The sequence below is a fragment of the Chrysemys picta genome, chromosome 6 (genome assembly GCF_011386835.1).
Source record: "Chrysemys picta bellii isolate R12L10 chromosome 6, ASM1138683v2, whole genome shotgun sequence".
NCBI classification, from domain to species: Eukaryota; Metazoa; Chordata; order Testudines; family Emydidae; genus Chrysemys; species Chrysemys picta.
This window is the reverse complement of record NC_088796.1, coordinates 35,006,900-35,031,457: the sequence shown is the minus strand read 5'-3', so window position 1 is coordinate 35,031,457 and position 24,558 is coordinate 35,006,900. Positions and strand designations below refer to the sequence as shown.

The 24,558-nt window shown below is 42.5% G+C and overlaps 1 protein-coding gene across 4 annotated transcripts in view; it reads left to right on the top strand.

The window, feature by feature from the left end:
* Positions 1-24,558, top strand: part of ANKRD55 (ankyrin repeat domain 55) — a 60,983-nt gene that overhangs the window by 13,251 nt on the left and 23,174 nt on the right. For all 4 annotated transcript variants that reach the window (XM_008172789.4, XM_042857538.2, XM_065598973.1 and 1 more), the window contains exons 2-6: positions 4,785-4,907; positions 6,759-6,889; positions 8,575-8,684; positions 13,950-14,010; positions 18,096-18,224. In XM_008172789.4, coding sequence (XP_008171011.2) covers positions 4,785-4,907; positions 6,759-6,889; positions 8,575-8,684; positions 13,950-14,010; positions 18,096-18,224 — 554 coding nt within the window. The remainder of the gene's footprint in view (positions 1-4,784; positions 4,908-6,758; positions 6,890-8,574; positions 8,685-13,949; positions 14,011-18,095; positions 18,225-24,558) is intronic.

Genomic DNA, 24,558 nt, shown 5'->3' with positions numbered 1-24,558 from the left:
TAACTATTTTTATTTTTACAGGTGCTAGAAACTAAGGAGGATAGGGCTGGAGTTAGGGTTAGGGCAGGGCTGCAGGGGGCTCCCTGCATGGCCAAGGGGCCCAAGATACCCAGGCACAGGGTGAGGGGAGGCTACGGTCCTGGCCCAGCAGAGCAAAGATCTCTGTCAGGACTGCAAGGAGGAGGACAAGCTCCCAGCTATCGGGGAGATCATCCCCTTCTGAACTTTTTTTGCCCATACTCTAGCTGGTGAACGAGTGAGCAGGGCCATGACAACGGAGCTGCAGAGGGCTCCCTGCATGGCCACAGGGTGACTGACACCTGAACCCTGCAGGCACAAGGTGCAGGGAAGGCTGAGGACCTGGCAGGGGAGAGAAGACACCCCTGGTTAGTACTGTGAGGAGGAGGGCAAGCCCCTAGCAATTGGGGAGGCCATCGTGCTGCTGAATGGCTCTTGCCTGGGGACAGCTCCAGCACTCCCAGCTGGTGAATAAGAGAGCAGGTCCATAGGAGTAGGGCCGAAGAGGCTGCCACAGGGCCAGTGACACCTGATCCCTGCAGGTACAAGGAACTAACAACAAGAATTTCTGCTATAAACTGAGAATGTATAAGTTGGAAGCGACTGCAGAGGAGAAAGACCTGGGTGTATTGGTCAATGACAGGATGACTATGAGCTGCCAATGTGATGCGACTGTGAAAAAGACTAATGCAATACTAGGATGCATCTGGCAAGGTACTTCCAGTAGAGATATAGAAATATTATTATCATTATATGAGGCACTGGTGAAATCTCATCTGGAATACTGTGTGCAGTTCTGGTCTCCTATGTTTAAGAAAGATTAATTCCAACAGGGACAGGTGCAGAGAAGGGCTACTAGGCTGATCAAAGGAATGGAGAATCTACCTTATGAGAGGCGATTTACGGTATTTGGCATATTTAGCCTAACCAAACGAAGACTGAGAGGATGTATAAATTCATCAATGGGATAAACACTGGGGAGAAGGGAGAGGAATTTTTTAAGTTAAGGGCCAATGTTGACACAAGAACAAATGAATATAAATTGGCCATTAATAAATTTAGGCTTGAAACTAGAAAAAGGATTGTAACTATCAGAAGAGAAGTTCTGGAACCTTCCAAGGGGACCTTCTGGAACCTTCTGGAGCTGTCCAAGGGGAGTAGTGGGGGCAAAAAACCTAACTTGTTTTCAGACTGAGCTTGATAAGTTTCTGGAGGCGATGGTATGATGAGGTTGCCTATAATGGTATATTGTCCCTCCACAAATATTAGCAAATACCTCCAATGTCTGAAGATGGGGAGGGCTCTGAATTACTACAGAGAATTCTTTCCCAGATGTCTGGTTGGTGGATCTAGCTGATGTGCTCATGGTGCAACTGATCACCATATTTGGGGTCGAGAAGGAATTTTCCCCAGGTCAGAATGGCAGAGACCCTATTTTTTTTCCCTTCCTCTGCAGCGTGGGACACAAGCACTTGCTGGTTTGAACAAGGGTAATGGTGGATTTTATGTAACTTTAAGTCTTTAACTCAATATCTAAGGACTTCAGTAACACAGCCAGAGGTTATAGGTCTATTACAGGAGTGGGTAGGTGAAGATCTGTGCAATGTTTAGGAGGTCAGGCTCATGATGGTTCCTTGTCGCCTTAAAGTCTGAGTCTGAGTTCAAGAAAGAACAATGGCTGTTTTACAGCCCTCAAATCAGGCAATATCACATGCACTATATAGTCTAGCCAGTCTGTTCTCATTCTCCCTCTCTCATGCGTACAGGCTGAATACCAGAGATAATGGGAGAAGAGAAGAAGTTACCAAAATGACAGAAGGCTCAGATGAATTCATGTCAGTGTTAAGTGAAATAACTTTCAGTGAGGAACTCACTTATTTAGCTTTTTAAGTTAGCTTTATCATGAAGCAATTTTGCTCTTAAACTACTTCTTTCCTTAAAAAAAGACTTAAAATTGACTCGTTGGCACGTTACTTAAATGGTGTTGTTTTTGCTGATGAAATGAGTTACATGTTCACACCTTGGAAGTATTCTAGTAATTTGCCCTATAAGCAACATATATGCAACGTATGTAAACTGGGAATATTCTTCACAACTTCAGGCTCCAACTGGTGTTTGTGCCATCTCATGCAGTGTAGATTTGGCAGGTGGCTGAGGGAAGATATTGGATGGGATTTTCAAAGTTAGGACCAAGCAATCGCACATGTACCCTTCAACTCATTTGCAAATATTCAGTGTGAATACACAAATAAGGTATTTGCACATGCACATGGACAGATAGGCACCTACTGGCTATGTGGGCATGAAAAGAACTTGTTTGTGTATATAAATAAAGCACATACTAATATGCCATGTTAGACACCCACGCCTAACCTTGAAAATGTAACGTATAATAATACGGGAGTTAATCATAATTTTTATTTATTCAGATAATAGGCCACATTCTCACCAAAATGAATGTGTGTGTGAGAGAGAGAGAGAGAGAGAGAGAGACTATGCCCATCGATCATTTACTTTTTCTCTTGTACAGATAGCTGAATTTTTTTAACTATTTCTGGGAGTGGAGTGACAATGTCACAGATTCAGTGACTTTCAACTATGTCGATACACTTTTGGATTACAACACACTTGAAAATCTCATCATGGTATGATGAATTAGGAGTATTTTTAGTTTTAAGCTTATATAATACTGTATTAAAAACATGAAATTTTTTACTTTGTTTTCATTGTTACTGAAATTTACTTGGACATTATTTTTCCTCATCATTGATACAGAAGGCTCAGAAGAGTGTGCTCATGGTTCAGTAATAGATGTCACAGAGACTGCAACCTCTGTCTAGTGAGACAAAGCTGCCTTTTGGAATAAGGGCCACCAGTGAAATTATAGATAAATTCCAAAAGAATCCCAACATGAAAACAAATAAGATTCCCAGAAATGAAGGAGTAAATTAGATGAAAAGAGACTTTCACCTGCATTTTCAAAACGTTTTGACTGGTGAAGTTTGTTGTAATTGAAGCAGAACTCAACTATTGCTAATAAGCAACTGCTTTGCACTTGGTCTTCTGTAACTGTTAATAAAACTAGTGTAACCTCCTCTGAAATGAGACTCCTGGACTTTTCCTCTGACCAAGCTGTTATCCCTGAGTAACCATAGAGGCCTTTTTGTTTGCCTTCTCTATGAGTTGATGTTGATGATTAATTTAAAAAATATTTTTTTCTGAAGGATTGCACTTGGCTAAATTAAGTAATTTCTCTAGTGAACCCATGATTGTTTTTTGCTTTTTACTTTTTCCTTGCCAGGCACACAACCTTCTATGCATGGCAGTAATATGTAAGCAGGACTTACGGTTGCATGAAATCCAAATGCAGGCATAGGCAAAGTAATGACCAACCATTCACTTTGGTAAGGGTAGACTCTATTTACGAGCCTTTCTGAAACAGAATTAAAAACCCAGCTGCTAGAATAAAATGATACATGGAGCACAATCAAGAGAACCCTGGAAGCAAATTTTTTTGTGTTTGACGACTATAGCTGGTTACTTATGATATAACAGACAAATGGTCTGATTATTTGAAAATATTAGGTGCAAAGCCCTGCTTGTGGTTAGCTTCCAGTGTAACTTTACATCACTTGTGGTAATTTGCAAAGTAAAGTTTCGGAGCAAACAGGATTTCATTCTTCAGTATTAGATTGTGCAAGGAAGATATGTTAATCCATACTTTTTATTCTTTCATTTTTAAGTGCAGTTAAATAGTGCAGAGTGTTGCAACAGAGTTGCTTTACAAACAACTAAGTCTCACATCCCTGGGAGTTACAGAAGTACTGTATGGTACTTGGCTGGATTCTCCAGCAAACTAAGACCACTCTGCATGGCCATGGTACAAAGTGGCCTTAAAGCAGCTGGAGATCGCCAGTGTCATAGCCCCTGTACAGGTGAACTCTGCACTGATGCATTCTGGCAGAGATGGCTCCAATGCTTTCTTCACCAGCCACCCCACCTTCACCCCTCAGGGAAGCTTATTTTAAATTGGACCAATGTCCATGTCAGTTTGCAAACTATCATCAGGATCACCTGTCGGAATATGTTACTTCAGTTTTAAATCAGCATTTTTGTACCACCTGGCACTATAGAATGCAAAGAGAAAATGAGGATTATACAGTTCTCATTGATCTTCACCAGCCAGTTTACACTTCCTTGTTTTAAATACTATTTGCCTTTAAAACCAACGTCGAAATTGCAAACATTTATATTTCCTGGAGGAGATTCAGAATACTTCAGAGGAAACAAGTGCATAGTCTCCACTTCATGTTTTGTGGTGAGGTAATAAAGAAACTGAAAATATCTGTATCCTTAACTTACATTATATCATTCATACATACATACGTGGCTGCTAATCTTTTGAGAAATTTGTCATAACTTAATTGATGGGTTTCTTTTTTTACAACTTAGTGTTTCTCACTCCAGACTTGATTCTGTGCAATTAATATGGCTTTCATGAGTTGAGTCAGAAACCTAGCCCCGTCAGGAAATTGCTTGTGCATACTTCTCAGTGACTCTGTCTGAGAACTCGTAGGAGGCTGTTGACATTGAAGAACATGATTCAGATGACCAAATGCAACATCATATTGGCTGGATCTGTTTTTGGTTGGACCTCTCATGAGTTATGTGGTCAACCCAGCCTCATGAAAATAAATGGGATTATTTTCACCATTCATCATTTGTAGAGTTTCCCCACATACTTACTCAAATGTGTCTGTCTCTAGGTGATTCGGCAGAAGAAATTGACCTGACTGTGGTTTACCAAGCAGCTGCTAATGGCGACGTCAACACACTAACTGCAGTGATTCGTGAAGATCCTTCAATATTAGAATGCTGCGACAGCGAGGGTAAAACCGTTTAGACTGTTCCCAATGGGTTAATCAATACAATATGTGATTGAGCTATCATCTTTTTTCCATTTTTAATATTGACTTTAAAAATTAGTGAAACAGCGTAAGTAGAATTAGATCTAGTTTTCCCCTTTATGAGCAGTAGAATGGGAAATTGGTATTTTCTTTGGGATATCCATTGGGAATATGCTTTTTGGATGTCCCTGGATGGCTATAAAATAATATTGTTCTTCCTCCTTACAAGTTTGTTTATTTACCTATAAATAAAAATATCCCGTGTATCAGACAGTGGACATGAGACACAAAGTCCTCTGCCATGAATTTATATTGTTTGTCATAGGAAGAGAAATACTGGAAAGTTGCTGAAATTTCAGGGAAGGATGGAGAAATCATTTATTCTAGTCAAATCCAAATTATATGTATTTGTGGACATCTTAAAGACTCATTTGGCCAAATTTTAAAAAGTGGACACCAGCAGTTATTTGTGCTTGCTGAATATGGGCACAGGTACAAACAGACAATTAATAAAATGGTAACATATGCAGTTTCTTGCCAAAAGAGCAATTGCATGTATAATTAGTTACCTGTTTTATGCTTGAAGCTGCATACTTTTTTCTATTCAGGTTCTCATGCCATGCCTGACATGGTGCCATCTGAGTGCATGCAGTTACTTGGTTGTCTTTACAGGCATGTATTTTCCAAGTGAATCTGAACCAGAGATCTTTGAAAGCTTGTCCCTTGAAGTATTTTGTGTTCAATCAAGAGTCTAGTTTTTACCACAGTGGCATTTTCCCAGGATTAGCATGAAAGTTGCAGGGTTCCCAATCATTAAAAAAAAACACAAACCCCTGCAGATATCTGTGTCTGTTTCAGAAAACTGGTTGTAAAATCTAGATTCAGAAATTGGGATCCTTGTATTATCTTCAAATCGTTCCCTGGATCTCAGTAAAATCAAGACGAGAGCCTTTTGATCTTCCAGCTCCTAAAGCAGAAGAATAAAGTCAGGGTGTCTAACTGCCTGCAGTAGACTAATCATTACATTTCAACTCCAGAGTAACTCGGTTGAAATGGATTCACACACTGATGTAACTGAGATAATCTGTGTGACACCCTGGCACCCCCATATTCACCATTGTCATATAATTATGATACGTTTTAGACAAAGTATGCCTTGTGAGGTATTATTCTAAAAGTCTTGATCTGTGAGACATTAATATATCATTGGATTGTATATGCTATCATTGTATGTGAAGTTATGAAGTTTGGCTATGTATGTGTTACTGAAACATGTTGTGAGGTTGAGAACACCCCAAGCAGCCTTTCAGGTATAGCAATAAAAAGGCAAAATAATGTTGATGGCTTATTGTGGAAATACACACAAGCACCAGGATTACCCCAGGAACTGTGTACAATAGAAACCTCTCAGAGATAGCCCTACACAATGGGAAATGTTTGACCCAGGTCACAGCAAAAGAGCTTTCCAGCAAGTTGGAAGAAGATATAAAAGGGAGATGTATCATCATGACTGGATCTCACTCTCCCTACAATACAACACTTGAAAGTACTAGAAGAAAAAGTAACGAACTGGGGGGGGCGGGAGGGGGGGCGGGGGGCAGGGGAAATACTGGTCCCAGGCAGGAAAGAAGGAAGCTTGCCTGTATATGCAAAAGCTAACCTGCTTGTACTATCTAACTGGATGAGACACTGCGTGATTCAAATCCTAACTAGTACATTAGGCTTAGATTGCGGTTTTGTTTTATTTCTTATGGTAATCTACTTTGATCTGTTTGCTATCACTTATAATCACTTAAAATCTATTTAATTAATTAGTATCTATTTCCCCCCAAGGTTGTACCCCCTTGATGCATGCTGTTTCGGGACGCCAAGTCGATACAGTGAAATTGCTGTTGAAGATGGGAGCAAATATTAATACTCAAGATGCCTGTGGACGCACCAGTTTATCTCTTGCAACATATATGGTACCAAGACTTCCGTCTGTTACAGAGCACTTTGGGAGGGCAAGAGGGTGAAGTAATAAAGACTTCTTCTGAGAATAAGAATAAGACTTGTGTGGTCCTAGAGAGCTGTGCAAAGAACAGTGCTTCACTGTGACATTTTCAGCTAGAAAATGTGTCTAAAGTATCAGAATGGGCAATCGGTTCAAACATATTAAATATGCGTGTTGTTTTCAAGAATAGATATTTCCTTTGCCAGATATTTTCAAAAAATCCCGTGATTAGTAACATGCTGTGTTTTCCCTTCCTCTTTTCCTGAAGGGGGAAAAAACATCTGTTGAAAAAAATAAATGACTGGAAAACATTCCAGTCACTCAGGCTGGCCTCATGGCTTCAGAGTTCCCCCATTTTAGCTGAACTTCTTATCCTTATGGTCTCTAAGGCTAAACAGAGATAGGATGACAATTTGCTTTCCCACCCCAAAAGGTTAATTAAATTATAGCGTGACCAGTGCCACAAAATTTACATAGGCTAAAACCCCCATGGATGTCCTAAGGATTAGGCTCACGATCCTTTGCAATTTAATCAGGTGCCTGGGGTAGGGAGAGTGAATCATTGTAATATACTCCCGTGGTTAGCGTTAAATAGACAACGAGAGTAAGAGACTTGGATGCATGGGGAAATTTCAGATCCATGAGCCTTATGTGAGTGTGCTACATGTGATTTAAATTTGTGAGTGGTGGTTTCTATGCTGTATGTAGTCTGAGACCTAGTGAGAATCTGGGTGTGATGTCTGCCCAGAGGATTGACTTCAATGGGATTGCATGTGTGCATGAATGCAACTGAGTGCTGGAATTAGCTTAGTTTGCAAACTTCCCTGCAACAAAACTTTGATCAGTGGGCAACACAAGAGTGCTTTAATTCCCTCATTCCATCTCTCCCCAGGAAATACTGCTCATGCTTGGCAGGCAGATGACTTGAGCTGCAGGGGAGTGACCCTGCAGAGGCCCCAGTTTGAGAAAAGCACTTAAGCACGTTTGACTTCCTTTGGACTCAAGCACATGCCAAAATACTTTGCTCAGTGAGAACCAGAGTGTTCATTTGTTTTGGTTTGTTTTTGAAGGTGACAGTGCAGCATTTTACTCCTGTCAGTGACCAGTCCCCATAAATGATGGTGCCATTTTCAGTATAACACTTCTATTTCAACTCTGTAAAAAGCCACTTGCTAAAACAAAAAGGAATTGCTGAAAGCAAAACCTAAAATAACTCCAATTCTCAGGCTTTTCATATCGATTTACTACCTGTGGTAACCTCTTATAAAGAAAATGAGATCAAATGCTCAGGCTCTTGGCTGACTCCCATTTAATTAAAATCCATATGCAGGAACGTACATAAGACTTTCTAGTACAACAGCAATTAGCAACATTTTCAGTGCCATGTCTACTGCAAATCTTAAAACAGCCCTCCAGCCCCACCACAGCCAAAGAAAGGCCAAAATGCAGTGGAACTAAAAAGTTTAATTACAGCAATGGATGGATGGACCAATCCAGGACTTGAACCAAACATGAACCATCTTTGAAGCCCTAACAGGATGTTTTTCTGAAACCAAGGGACACATCCTCAGCTGGTGTAAACAGAATTACACCAGCTGAGGATCTGGCCCCAAATCTTCTCCATTCCTCTTTGACCTTCAGTACTTTCTTTCCTAGGGGTGGCTTGAAGGCTGTGTCAGTCTGCTCCGAAATGGTGCCAAGCAGAACATACCTGATAAAAATGGGAGACTGCCACTGCATGCTGCTACCGCAGAGCCTAATGTGAGGTAAGCCCCCATATTAAAAGGGCGTTTGCTTATTTGGGTAAAACATCTCCTTGGTCCGGTACATAGTCACCAAAAGACCATGGAGATTGACTGATTGGAGGCAGCGTAGGCAGGCAAGCTAGCTGTGGCAATTACTCTTGTGATTTGCTATTTCATCTGGTGATTATCATACATTTAAATGAAGAGGCTATTGGGACTTTAGACCTAAGTCTAGGGCTCTTTGTGCTGCACTTGTTTTACAGGAACATGTTCAGGCAGGGTGAAGAATCTGATTTAAACCTCACAAAAGCAATGGAACTCAGAATGGAGGCTGAAGCTCCAGATTTCCCACAGTGAACAATCACCACCAACGTGATCAAGCCGTCCTCTATACTAGAAATGCCACAGGAAATTTGTTCCCATGATAGTTCAATGCTGTATTTTCCCTAGCTAACTTGGTGCCAGTGTTCAGGGTCGTCTTCTTTAACTCAGGCTTCAGCATTATTTACAAATGTAGGTCTCCCAACAGGAGTCACAAAAGCAGTTGCCCTGCACTCTATGTCCACTGCATATTATATAAATTAAATGTTATAGGTTATATGCTAAAGCAGAGGTTCCCAAAATGTGGTTCTTGCTCATGGTTAATGGAGCGGTGGCTGGTCACATGGTTCTGGCTCCTCCTTGTTTCCAACTACATTAAAAGACAGCTAAAAATGTATTAAATATTTTCCTAATGTTACTTTCTCATGTAAGTAATTGCTACAGCTGCCACAATATTATATGGATGATGTTAATGGCATTAAATAATAAATATTTGTATTATTATTATAATTTATTAGTATTAATATAGTGCCCTGGAGCCCCAGTCATAGAACACGTTTCTGTTATATAACATGTATATATAATATATTTATAATATGATGTATTTATATTATTGTTTTGAATATAATAGTTTATTATTGGGAGGGGAGGCAACCTGTGGGATTATGAATGGGAGGAAAGTTGTCCAAAAGACCAACTCTGTTAAGATTTGGTCCATCCTATGGAAAGTAGTTCTAAAGGATCAGGTAAGATGTAGTACAGTTGATTTTTGACAACTGTTACTAAAGATGTATCAAAAAGTCTGAAGGGCAGTTCTCCAAAGCAAGTCACAAGCAAATGTGCTATTTGTATCATAGTTTCCTTTGTGAACAGGAATGCTTCTTAAAGCCTTTCAAGTCCTGATTTATATAAGCTGATCAAATTCATGCAAAATCTCTCCTGAGTAAATCATTTATGGGTAGCTGAAAGAGGCTGGCTGAAAATGTAAGTTGCAAGAAACCCATAGAACTTAGTGGCGGTTTGACACGTCTGAAGCAGCAAAGCTGTAACTTGATGTTCAAGTTACAGGTGAGTATTGTGACAGTCTATAATGTCTCCGTATATATTAATTTTGCACCTTCATAATTGTTTTTCATGCATCACTTGGATGGTACAGTTGGAAGGTTTCAGAGCAAGAGTGCATTATCATTACACAAAGCCTCCGAAGAGAAAAGGCTATGTTTGTGCAACGCTGCACATGCAGATATTAGAAAGGAAACAGTAATTTACTTTAACAGCAGCACACAGAGTTCCCTGAAGTTTTTTCACAGTCCCCATGGAAACAAGCAGACCTTTGCTCCACACAGGAGTGTGCCAGCTGCTCAGCTCTTTTTCTTCTGTCTTATTAGCCCAAGTCAACGAAATTAGTTCTGGATATGATTGCCCTGTTACCAGAAGGCACAGTTGGAGTGCCATACCCATTAGTGAAATTTTCCTTTGTACTCATTTTTGCTCTCTGCCAACTATTTAGATTTGAAAGGAAGACAAAATGCAGTGGCTAATTATGAAGTGCTTCCTCACCTGAGTCTAAGAACTGGCAGCCCATTGTTATGAGTCAATGCGCTGGAGGAATAGTTAGCAGCACACAGACCGCACTGAAATCGACAGGCTGTAATCAGTCCATTTAAACACTTCAGGCACAAGGGCTGGCAAGTTTTTAAACTTCAATACGTGTTTTGTAGAGTGGCTGAGCCTTCAGTGAGAAATGGGATAAAAGGACCCTGCTGACTCTCCACATGCTACATGTGTAGTTAAAATTAGCACAGCTCATCTGTGTGGTTGCAGAATTTCAGCGTTGGGGGGGGTTGTATGTATATTTACACACACACACACACACACTCACACTAATTTCGTCGATTACATCCTGTGTTAATTTGTGGAACTATGTAACAAATTACAGAGCCATGTGATAGATGAATTTATCAAGCACCTTTTGATCACCTCTCCTTCTTTCTACCCGCTAATCCATTTCCACCTGGACTTATTTTAACATACCAAACTTCTGAGCTGTCAGTCTGGGGTTTTATTACTTATATCAGTTTACTGCAAAAATGTTTCCTCTGCTTCCCACCAAAAAAAAAAAAAAAAAAATCTACACCCTTTAAGGCCCAGAACAGGTAAGATTCAGGCCTGCAGCAATCTCAAAATGACCTGACTTTTAAGTCCATTATAACATGGCCTGACTATGCAATTGGCTGCATGCCTCAGGAAAGGGCTGTAACACCCGTTTGCTTTTTAGTGATCATACCAGTCTGAGTCCAGGCCCTGGTGTTGCATTGGCAGAAGAATATTTTTAATTGATTTAATACTTTGGAAGAGAGTATCTGGTTAGAAAAGAATCTGGGGGTGTTATACCCTAGTTCTGCCACGTTGGTACGTCACTTCCGAGCAAATCATTTTTTTTGCCCCCTTGGAGAATTGTAACTTCTGCAAATGATCACTAAGCAGTTTCAAATGCAGCATCTTTAAAACAGTTGTACTGTCTAATAGCTTGCAATCCATGACTGCAGAATGATTTTTTTCTGGCTTAATGCACAAACAGCTAAATAAATGGCAGGACTGCATTTCATTATAGGTTTGTGTGGCAGAGCTCTGGGCGACAGCATCTGTACCAGCTCTCTGATCACTGGATCACCAATTACATTGCCATGGAGTAAACCTGAGAGGAAAAGCTGTGCCTAGTAATTGATAGATTGGGATGGGCCGAGAAGAGCCCCAAAGGCTAATTAGCCCATTACCCAAGAGGTAGAAAAGGCACAAGAAGGATGTGCTCAGGGGGAAGGAAGATACTGGTGGGCCTGTTAGGGTCTGAGTCTGGAACTGACTGACTGGAGGTGTGTATGCTATTGTAAATATAGACCTGCAACCATGTATAAAGGTGGTGAGAAGAAGACTGTGAATGAATTGCACAAGGTGTTTGACCAGAAGAAGGTCTCTGGGTGGTTTGTGGCTAGAAAAGAGACAGGAGTGAGATGCTGCTGCAGGGTCACAGTTGGCTATATTTTTGCAATCCATACTGCTAAAGTTAATCATACATCCACCTGAGCTTTACCTGTTTTCAGATGAGCATGAGGTATACCACAGGAATACTGTAGAAGAATGATAGGCTTTGAATTTATCAAATGGTGTTTATAGAATGGTATGAAATAACTAATGTTCTAATTTTGGACATGTATTTATTGCTTTAGTTACATAGCCTGTCTTCTGTTAAACCTAAGACTAATAGAACACATTCTAGGGCAACGTGATGCAGAAAATATACTGTAAGCAATTCAGGATTGCCCAGCTAAGAAGTGGAGTAAAAGATTTCAAAGGAGAGAAGAGCCTTTCTCTTGTATTTTGTTTGAAGGGGGAGCAAGTACTCTCACATAACTCACCATGCCTTGGGTGAGCATTATGGTCCCAATCTGACAATGGGCTTCTGGTAGCACAGACCCTTCCGTCTGCCAGTGTCACATGGATTCTACTCTGGCATAAGGGTCTATGTTGGCTGATTCTGATACAAGATATAAGGTTGTGACAAGATTGTTTGGATAGCCCTGCCATCTCCACACTTTAATGAATGCTCAGCGCCCTTCTTTAAAACATAATTTTGCCTCTTCCAAATCTAGTGACTTCAGACTATTTTCAGAGTTAACTGCAGTAATTGAAGGGTGATTATGAAAATCCTGGGGCAAAATCTTTCAGGTTATAAAACATTGCTCCACCTACAGCCTGGTCTACACTGTACAGTTAGGTCAATGTAAGGCAGCTTATGTCAACCCGATTATGTCTGTGTACGCACTACTGCCTAGTCCTGCTGATGTAAGTGCCCTACTATATAAACATAATAACTCCACCTCCATGAGATGCGTAGGGCTTATGTCGGTGTAGTTAGGGTGACGCAGTGTCTGTGTAGACACTATGGCCTGGCCTACACTGGGGGAGGGGGGGAATCGACCTAAGATACGCCAACTTCAGCTACGCTATTCTTGTAGCTGAAGTTGCGTATCTTAGTTCAACTTATCTCGCGTCCTCACGGCACGGGGTCGATTGCCGTGGCTCCCCCGTTGACTTTGCTTCCGCCTCTTGCCGAGCTGGAGTTCAGCAGTCAATGGGAGAGCGATTGGGGATCGATTTATCGCGTCTACACTATAAGCGATAAATCGATCCCCGATAGATCAATCGTTACGCGCCGATCCAGCGGGTAGTGTATACGTACCCTATGTTACTTACGTCAGCTGTTGGCTGTCTTGTCAATTTCAGGGCTCCATAACCTGAAAAACCAACATCTCGCTTGTAATAGTTCTAACTATTCCCTCCACAACATGGGAGTGTTTATACTCTACTTCTCTACAAAAGTAAACCGATGTAGTGCTCCATAAACTCCGGTTTATGGCATAATAATTGCCTTACTCCCAACAGAGAGACTGTGACCCGTAATCTAACCCTGTCTCTGTGTGTGTGTGCATATAGGGGCTTGTTAATCAAAGAATACAAAAGTGAAATAGGAAGGTAATAAATTTGCATTTATGTTTGTTTAAAACTTTAAAACAGGATCACAATGAATAGTTCTATTGATTTCTAGGCTATAAAAATGGCTCAGGCATTCACTACATTCTGATATATTAATGCCCATTTACTATTTTGGAAACTAGCACTGGAATTATTCCTGATTGTTTCTGCTTTTGCACTTGTGTAGAGGTGACCTCTGATTCCAAGTGTTGAGTTTGTGTTTTGGTTTTAGTTAGACATAGAGTAAGCCACAAACTTCAGAACTGGATCTGGGTTTGGCTTTCAAACATGAACACGTACCAGATCTGGGGTTCTGGTTCACATCCATCATTGCTATTAATTTTGCTTTCAATTGGGGGTTCTGTTTCTCTAAACCTCTCATCCAGTTTTAGCCTCGAATGTAGCATTTTAAATATATCTTTGCTTCCACAGGCTTCTAACAGTGCTGCTGCAGCAATCGCATCTAAGTGACATTAATCATCGGGACAATGAGGTGAGTAAACATGCACCAGCTGTAATGGTCCCATGCAGCAGGTAATATGCTTCCCTGTCACCTAAAATGTGTCCACAGAACTACTGATTTTATTATAGTAAATTATAATTAGGGTTGTCAATCGCAATTAACGCCTGCGATTAACTGAAAACAAAATTAAAGCATTAATCACATTCCTCTGGGTGGGGAGGGAGGCATCCACCACAGGAGGGGGCCTGAAGCCCCAGCCCACAGCCTGGGGGTGACAGCTAGGGTCGGGGGAGGGCTGAAGCTCCAGCCCACAGCTTGGGGGCAGTGAAGGGGGCTGAAGCCCCAAGCTGAGCTGGAGCCCTGCATCCGAGAGGGGCTGGAGCCCCAAGAGCAACTGAAGCCCAGAACCCACACCCTGAAGTGGGGAAGCCCTGTGCCCTGAGGGGGGGGGGGGTTGAAGGTAAGGGGGGTCACAATTTTTTCTAGTGGGGAGGGTCAAAAAATATATATTTTTTTTGTCCAAACAGGGTCGCCAGCACAAAAAGTTTGATAAAATGCTGTCATAGAGAATAATGGCCTGGCGAGCCCACGCTCCCTGCATCAGCCTTCCCCGTCCCTCCCTCCCTCCTTCCCTGGCCCACTGCATACCAAGTCGAGGACTCACTCAGCTGAAGGGAGTTATGTAAAAATAATAATTCTACATTTGTAAGTTCAACTTTCATGATAGAGATTGCACTACAGTACTCGTATGAGTTGAATTGAAAAATACTATTTATCTTTTTTACAGTGCAAATATTTGTAATAAAAATAATATAAAGGGAGCACTGTACACTTTGTATTCTGTGTTGTAATTGAAATCAATATATTTGAAAATATGGAAAACATCCAAAAATATTTAAATAAATGGGTATTCTATTCTTTAACAGTGCGATTAAAACTGCGATTAACTGCAATTAATTTTTTTAATCGCTTGACAGCCCTAATTATAATATTTTGCATTGAGCTAGCACCTCTCATCTAATGGCCTCAGAGCACTTTACAGAAGCCGGTTTCATTTTTCACCGTTTATATACATGGTGGATTGCCTCACCATAGATCTCCTGGCTGACTACTCTCAAATGGAGCTGGCAGATGCAAATGGAATCTGGGCCGATAAACCCACTCCCTCCACATGCCAGCAGTTATGTTTCCCTGTACATCCTTCCTACCTCACCTGCCAAGATAGGGATTTCTTTGCTTATTTTCAAGTTAGACAGATTCTCTGCTTCACTGAGCATCTCACTATCAGGCAGATGGTTCTTGGGAGATCTGCCTGAAGCCCTGTTGTAGGTTACAGCAACCATTTTATGCCAGATTGCTATGGTCCTTAATCATACACCAACTAAATATATCCCTGTGCCAGGGAGATGGATTAGATATGCTGGCTCCACATCCCACACCAGAGGAACTCACAGTTTGCCACATCTGGCTGCTTACCAGCTCCATCCATTCAGCACAAAGGAGCCAGAACACAACAGAGTATCCGGTGCATTGTTTCAACTGTGTGTCTTCCAGCCTGGCAGCAGCTTGAGGACATTGCTGAAGGGCACTAACTTGCAAATTTCCTTCCTGCCTTGTACTTCGTGCCCATTTGCACTGTGGTTTGCAGAGCCTATTTACTTGGCTATATGGGACTTACAACAGCCTGAACAGGACCTAGGATTTGGCCCTATGTTGAAAATGTGGGGTTATATTGTCAGCGAGTTGCACAGAATTAAAACTTAATGTGAACCATGAAGGACACTTGGAATCCTCAACACTTTCTCTGTACGTGTTACCACGTTCAACCTAAAATCTCCAGGGTCAGAAGTATATTAAACACCACTTGGCATCAATATTTGGTTGAAGGCTCTGTACTAGACCCCTGGTTATTCATATTTGCTTGGAAATGTGCTCAGAGTTTGTTTGCACTAAGCAAGCTCTTCTCCTAGCTATTGCCCAATTTAAAGGAAAACACTCAAGTTTTTCCGTAACTTTATAAAACCACCTCTCCCCCCCCCCCAAAAAAACCACATTAAATAGTAAGAAATACAGCTGTCAGCTGCACTGTTTCTATGACTGTGGCTATCTCTAAGGCCTTTCAGTGGAGGCTGCCAGGAGATGATGTGTATCGAAAATCCCCCCAGAAGCAGGGCAGCTGAACAAAAATCAGAGGCACACAATTCCTCAGGAAGGCTTCCTGAGGGTGCAGTTTCCAACCCCTGTCAAGGTTATAAAGTGATTATCTGTCCCCACTTGCTCTCCTGATGGCTTTGTTTAACTTGCGTGGCAATGTGCTTTTCTTTGTCTTTGATCACACCTTGCTTAATTTATACTGGAGACTCATTCAAGCGCATTTCTTTGTCTGGAACTGGCACTGGTCGACAAATACATTTTCAGAACATATTTCCAGCACATATCTGTAAATTCCTTGGTGGGTTTATTGTATGTACATCACATGCAAATATTAATGATCAGGGAGTTATTAGTTTTCTAATAATACATGACATGCCACCTTTGGAGGGGACACAGACAGCAGCAAAGAAGTTTAGGTATGTGAGCTGCTGTCTGCAGGCCTGCTCATTAGGGACCAAAATGGGAGCTGGGAGGTGGGTAACTTTTCAAGTGGACACCTACCACTTTTATCAGCAGATGGATGAGAGGAGGCTGATTTGGAGTCCAGGAGCTTGCCCTGGTCACTGACTCGTTGTTCCCCGGAACTAGCTTCATACTTACTTCTCAGGGTGGAAAACACTGCTGTAGAGCCTCAGGTCAAGAGTCCCAGGATTTTCAGTGTCCATCAGCAGTGTCAGGTCCCTGGGGTGAACTCCTGGCACCATTGAAGTCTATGGAAAAACTCCCATTAACTTAAATGGGGCTGGATTTAACGCTTGTTTTTATTTTTACAAAAAACAAAACCCCAATGATGAAGTCTTGCAAAACCAAAATAACCAAAACCTGGTTTGACTGCTGTCGCCTCCCTATTTATATTTGGACTTCCCAACCCCTGCCCATACCTGATGAGCCGAGAGAAACTAATGTTAAGGAATTTGGACTTTTTTGGCAAGCGTTTCTGTACACACGAATGGCATCATACAGGCAAAACAAATGACAGGTCTTTTCCCTAGGGAGCTTGTATTCTAATTTGTGGAGTTTTATTTGAAGTTTTAATTTCGCTTCTATTCTACATGATTTGGGTTTTTACCCTCTTGGAAACTAAAAGAAACAATGGAACTGATTTCCACACATTGTGTAGTCATTGATGCCTGCAAGGTGGGTGTATAACAAACCACCAAATAAAAATGGTGCTTATATTATGTTTCTTAAGACTGATGTTGCTTAGATAACTTGATAGGAAAAGTGTGTAACATAGATTTAAAGTGTGCATGTGGACTTGCTTTTGATGCTGATTAATGTGCACATACAAGGTGGTTTCTTGGTCTGCTAAGACCAGTTTGCACTGTATAAGGACAGCTTGGCTAGAGCAGAGAATCAAGTTCTCCGTTCGTTTTGTTTTTTTGTTCTCTTTCAAAATGGTGCCTGTGATGTGTTTTTATTTTGAGATTACTATTAAAATAATTGGCCCACTTTCTCAGCTGGCACAAACTGAAATCAGTGGGGCTAGACTGCTTTACACCAGCTGAGAATCTAGCCCATAGTAATTATTGTGAGTTAGAGATAAGGCCTGTTGCATTGTGATAAAATACAAGCCTAAAAAGGGCTTTCTATTGGAAACTGTATGAAACCTTAACCTATGAGTAACCTATTATACTTCTGACTGATGTATTACTTATAATATAAGCAAGCTATAAACATTTACAAATATTAGATACATGCCTCTTTTATATCAGTCTTCTATAGTAGTCAATTTTTTTTATTGGCCACTTCTTTTTTTGATACAACCCCATTAAGCCAGAAACTGCTTCAAATTATTCAATCCTAAAAAGGTGGATTTCCCCACTCCAGATTGATCTCCAAATTTGTCCAACTCATCTCTAATTAAAAGGAAAATTAAATCCTTTGAAGTTTTAAATCTTCCTGTGAACGATAATTCTTTACTGTCTTGGATTGTGATTTTTATTTATTTGTTTATTAAGGGAATGACTGCACTTCACTGGGCTGCTTTCCACAATCGGCCCCAGCATGTGCAAACCCTACTGCAGAAAGGAGCAGATCCAACTCTGGTGGACAAAGACTTTAAAACAGCTCTTCACTGGGCAGTACAGGTGAGGGCCCTCTACCAATATTTTAATAATACTCCATGTGCATTACAATGATTGATTGTTTGCAATTCTAAGTCATGGGACATCAGAACTAAAGAAGAATTTCAGTTGGAAAGTTGGAAAGACCTAGGGCGGGAATCCCCAGCTGTGTAAACTGGCCTGCATTGCTCAAAGCCAGTGGAGCTGTGCCAGTTTATACTGGCTGAGGCTCCAACCCATGTTTCCTATGGCAAAACACCATTTTTATTAACAAATATTAAATATGGGCTTGATGCTGCAAGGTGCTGAGCTCTCTTGCCCTGATCCAGCAAAGCATTTATGTCCCTGGAACTAGTCCCGTGCTGAGCATTAAGGACATGCCTGTTTTTGATGGATCAGGGCCAGAGTGCTCCACACCTGTCAGAACTGGGCTGTAAACCAGTGACTCCAGACCACTGAGAATAAAATAACATACATGTAGTATAAAATGGCAAATATTGTTGTTACAGGACAGTGTTCTAAAAGCTTGAAGCTCTCATCCTGTGGAAATCCTAACTTCATTAAGTAGAGTGTAACTCTTCCTATCAAGTTATAAACAAATCATTGCTATATGGGGCAATCAGGGAGCCTCTTTTGGGACCTCATAGGGTCTCTACTACCCATCACAAATGCTCCCCCAAATGTACAACAGCTAAGAAATTACTGAGGGACTCATTAAAGATAGAAAATATCAGACATGACTAGGCACTACAGTAATACTTAAAATAATAATTAATAATAGCCTATAGAAAAGTGAATGGTTTCCTTAGGATGCATCATGTTAAGCAATTGATATGGTATCATCTATAATACTGTTTAAGTAAGTGTCCTGCATGTACTTTGCTTCAGATAACTTTTTAATGCTAAATATGAGTTCTGTCTGCAGGTTACATTACAGTTATCTAAGTACAATAAAAGCTGTGTTATCCAGCACTTTACCAATCGGAAAGCTCTAGAAATTGGCATTTGATATCTCCCTATACAAATCTTCATAGGGTTGCCAGGTGTCCAGTTTTTGACTGGAATCCTGGTCAAAAAGGGACCCTGATGGCTCCGGTCAGCACCACTGACCAGACCATTAAAAGTCCGCTTCGTGCAGGGCCAGCAGGCTCCCTTCCTGGCTCCGCGTGGCTCCCTGGAAGCAGCAATATGTCCCTGCTGCTCCTAGGCAGAGGAACAGCCACTGGGTATCTGTGCACTGCGGCTGCCCCTGCCATAAGTGCTGGCTCCGCAGCTCCCATTGCCCAGGAACCATGGCCAATAGGAGCTGTGGGGGCGGCGCCTGCGGGCTGAGGCAGCGCGCAGAGCTCCCTGACCAGGCCTCCACCTAGGAGCAGCAGGGACATGTCGTCATTTGCAGGGAGTCACCTGAGGTGAGCACCGCTTGGATCCAGCACCCTGAAACCCCTCCCATATCCCTGCCCCGAGCCCCCTCCCACACCCAAACTCCATCCCAGAGTCCGTGTCCCACACCCCCTTCTGTGCCTGAGCCCTCTCCCACACCCAAACTCCCTCCATTGGTAAGTATAACTCTGAGTTAACCAGAATTTTTGACCAACTGGCACCCCCCATTCCCCAACATGCCTGATGACAAAGCTTTTACTGTACATTTTTATTGATTTACAGTGACAGTTATAGTAAGTATTCAAAACATCTCTGTATCATATAAACAGATAGGGTGACCAGACAGCAAGTGTGACAAATCAGGTCAGAGGGTGGGGGGTAATAGGAGCCTATATAAGAAAGACCCAAAACTCGGGACTGTCCCTATAAAATCGGGACATCTAGTCACCCTATAAACAGAAAACACAAATTGCAAGGAGAAGATACACTGTGACTAAACATCCCCATTCTCACATTTTTGGTCTGAACTCTACCATGCTTAAAATATATCAAAACGTTTTTGTCTGGAATAGAATTCAGGTGTGGCCTCCATACGTATCATTACTTTCAACTACACTTCCTCTCTGATTTCATATTTTTCTGATCATTTCAAAACTATATTGGGTCGTATAGATTTTGCCTTGGTATTTCAAAGGGATCTCTTCTAATAGTTATTAAATAATTCTTGTACATTTGCTCCAGTGTAGGTTCCATCCAGCTGAAAATTTCTGAAATTCTGTACCATGCAAGCTCTGGAGGGTCCTGCATTCAAGCTTGGTGAGGGCCAAGCTAGTCAAAAGAATGGCAAAGTGGAAGCCTTATTGGGTATGTCTACACTGCACACTAAGCCCGGGTCTGTGGGACCCAGGTTTGTGGACTTGGTGTTTCCAAGCCCATGCTTGATCGTCCACACTGCATTCTAAACGTGGGTTTACAATTGCTGAACCCAGGTCTCTCAGCCATGCTAATGTATTCATACTGCACTACCCAGACCTGGCTTCAGTCTGCAGCTTGACCTGGGTGTACTCTGCAAAATGACAGGGGTTGGACCTGAGTCTCACTGGGACTTGGGCTTTGAACCACCCCATTTGCAGGGTCCTGGGACCTGTGTCCTGAGCAGTTGCTGACCCAAGTCAGATTGATTTGTGTGTGGATGCCCCAGCTTAGTGTGCAGTGTAGACATACCTACTCAGTCCATATCCCCCCACACCTTCCTCTCAGAACAACAAATGTGCAATGCATGTTTTGGGAAAACATGGGAGGTTGAATGGTGCAAATAAACCCTCAGTTTCCTGTGGTTAACAAATCCCTGCTCTTGCTTCTTTCAAGTCACCCACTCACAGCTGGATTACTTTTCTGCCTGCCGGAGAGCAGAGGGAATAAGTGTTGTTTCACTGTGTGATTTGTTCTGTGAAATTTCTGTTAGTGAACCCGACTGGTTCGCAGGCTTTACTTCTTGGGGGTGTGGAGTGAAGAAGGATGGGCAGGTTTAAATATCTGGACCAGGCATAGGCTCTTAGACATGGCTACACTACAGCCCTAAATTGACCTATGTTAGGTCGACTTAAAGTCAGCATAGTAATTACTGCAGTGGCTGTCCATGCTTCCCTCCTTCTGTCAGTGATGCATGTCCTCACCAGGAGCACTTCCTCTGACTGAAGAGGGCAGTTTGGTGGGCTAAGAACCCTCCCACCTGGCGCTCAGTTGCCCCACCCAGCTCTTGGCGGGAGCGGGGGAGGGGGACAGCTGCCCAGGCTTCTCACCTCCCTCAGTGGGGAGCCTCCTGGCAGCAGTATGGAGCCATGAAATTGACAAGACACCTGATGTAAGGTAGACACTGAAACACCCTAACTACACTGACATAAGCCCTGCACTTCTTGTGTATGTCATGTATGTTTGTCGGTGTAGTAGGGCAATAACCTCAGCGGAACAAGGCTGTAGTGTAGACACTGACATAATTAAGTCAACATAAGCTGCCTTGCATCCAGGGCCGGCTTTAAGCCAATTCGGCCAATTCCCCAGAATGGGGCCCCACACCTAAGAGGGCCCCGCAATGTCCGGGACTGCCAGCGGAGCGGGGGGAAAAAAAAGCCGTGTCCTGCTTCTCCCCCCTCCCTCCAGCGCTTGCGCTGCCATACAGTTGATCAGCGCAAGCCTGGGATGAAGGGGTGAGGAGGAGGAATGTAGCGTGCTTGAGGAAGACATGGGGCCAGGGCGGGGATTTGGGGAGGGATCCAATGGGGCAGTGGGGGCGGGGCCAGGATCGGGATTTGGGGAGGAATCCAATGGGGCAGGGAGGGGGCGGGGCTGAGGCAGAGTTGGGGTGGGAGGGGGCACGAGACAATTCACGTCCCGGCGTGAGGCCCCGCACCTGCTAAAGCCAGCCCTGCTTACATCCACCAAACTGTGTAGTGTAAACCAGGCCTTAGTGTTCTTCTCTGACTTGAGCTTAGCCAGGGAAAAGTATCTGACAGCTGTTTCTCTCTACCTCCCTGTCAATATAAGGGCAGATAGAGGCTAATAACTGCTGCCAGGCAGGATAAGGCTTTGGCCTGTCTTATGCTCCTGCCAGCTTACAGACACGTGCTTAGACTCATTGCCACAGTCTGAGATCTGGGGAACTCTGAAAATACCCCCAAACTTTTTCACAAGAGCCCAGAGGTGGAGTCCCAGGACTGTGCTGTGGAGGCGGCAGTGGCAAGGGAGGTCTAGTAACCACTTCTGGAGCTGCTGAAGCAGGGATATTTTTCCTGTAAGAGCTGCGCTAAATATCTGCAGAGCACAAGAGGCCTAGAGAACTCCCAGAGCCAGCAGCTGCAGGAGCTGTTTTCAGCTGAATAGGGACTTGTGCTTTCTTTCCTGGGAAAGCAGCAGATGAAACATGAGGCATTGTAAAGAAACCTGTTCCAGAAGGCACAGAAAAGAGGCAGCGTGGGTAGATCTTGCTAAAATATACACCATTACACCATCATGCCCCATTACAGTTATTGTGTGTGGGTGGGAGATCAATACACTTCCTCTGCCTACAGTTTCAAAGAATACATGTTTAGTACTTGGCAAGGTGCAAACAAAAAGAGTTTGTGCATCTGATGATTTCCCTGCCAGAGTTCCAGGCCTGTGTGACACTAGAGAACCAGACAGGCCTTGCCTCAAACAGTAGTTGGTTGTACAGGAAGAGCAACAGTGATGTAGCTGCCCTAGTGTAAGCCCTTATTGTAGACATGCTGCATCAGAGTAAAAAAACAACTCCTTTGAAACTAGAGTAAGATGTTAGAGCAAGTCACAGTTTACACCTGTGTAGCAGATGTGCGCAAGGGGTTTGCACTGGTTCAGCTCCATCAGTGTTGCTGCGTCAGTGTATACAGCTCTAATGGAGGCAGGCCACAGTAGTTAATCAGGCCCAAAGTATTTTCATTTATGCAACAAAAGTACCTAGAAACTGAAAGTCAGGAAGCTGGGGGCAGGCTGTATCTGGTCCTGCATGGGAGCAATACAGGACACAAGGCACCAGCTACAGTCCGTTGAATTCTGACGACTTGGTGGGGTGAGGCGGAACCATGGTACCTCCATGCACCTGGCCCAATTCAGTAAGGTAATGCTCACTGCACCATAAAAAAGGGTGGTGAGAGCCCCTGCTCCAGCATGCACTCCCCCCGAGATAGCCAAAATTGCTCTAGAGATCCCTGCTGCCCCCCCAAACCTCTCATCTCTCTCATACAACACAACTCCAGCTTTCACACATGAAAATACTCCAGTTCATACCGCTGAACAAGTGGTGTTGAACTGGGCCTACCATTCAAACACGTTAGCACAGCTACTTCCATGTAGTGGAACTGTCTATCAGGTGCCAAACTGTGTACCTACTTAGAGTCAAATACTTCCCTTGCATATGTGTACACTCTTCTCCTTGGCTTCACTAGGAGCTTTGCATGTGATTTTAGCACAAACACAGGAGAATGTCTGTACGTGAGTGAACACCCGGTCCTGTCAGACCTTTAGTTTCACTTGCTCTATTTAATCAAAGCCTCAGAAGCTGTTTTTCCCCTTTCAGTCAAACAAGCAATAATCTTTGTAACCAGAAGGAAACTTAGTTGCATCATGAAAGTCTGTTTACTAAAGTTGAGACCAAATGTAATTTCTTTAAAATGTTCTAAATCCCAGATAATGCTGCCACTTAAATACTGCAGTGACAAAGGTTCTAGAAACACCTTAAAAAGGTTTCCTCACTGTGCTGTGTTGCCAATTCTCAGGACTTTTACAAACAGTTTCACAGTATTTGGTCTTTTTCTTAAAGCTTCAGCTCCTGGAGTCAGGTAATTATATGAAAATCTCAGCTTCCATTTTTTAAAAAAAAGTTTCTAGGCTACAGGGTTGCAGAGAGAAGTTGGAAAACATGAACTCTAAAGACTCAAAAATCAGAAGGGAAATAAAAAGAATTCACGTTTAAAAAACAAAACAAAACCACTCCTGATCTAGTGCAGCGTAAGTTCATTTTATTTGAATGATGCTAAGTTTATCAAACTTGTGCCCAGAAACATTTGCTCCTTGGCAACAATTAAACTTTCATTAGTACATGTTGTATGATGAAATCGTAGATTATTTGTTTGGATTTATATGGAAAGACTTGACAGCTTTTCTTAGTCCTACTTACTGAGATGTTAATTTAAGTTCAGGCTCTCTGAGAACAAGACTGTACCCTTTGGAGCTGCGGGTAACGGCGCCCTTTGTTTGTAGAAGGATCTTGGGTGCCTCTTCAGCAGTATTCTTTTCTCTCCCACTAGGCTCCACAGAAGACTCTCCCTTGGCTTGGGGGATTTCCATATAGAGAAGGTGGAGGGAGTAGGCAGGCTCTGGGAGGTGGGAGCATTAGGCAGAGAAAATATCATTCTCCCCACCCTCCATCTCCCACAGACTGCCCTTGAGGAAAGTTAATATG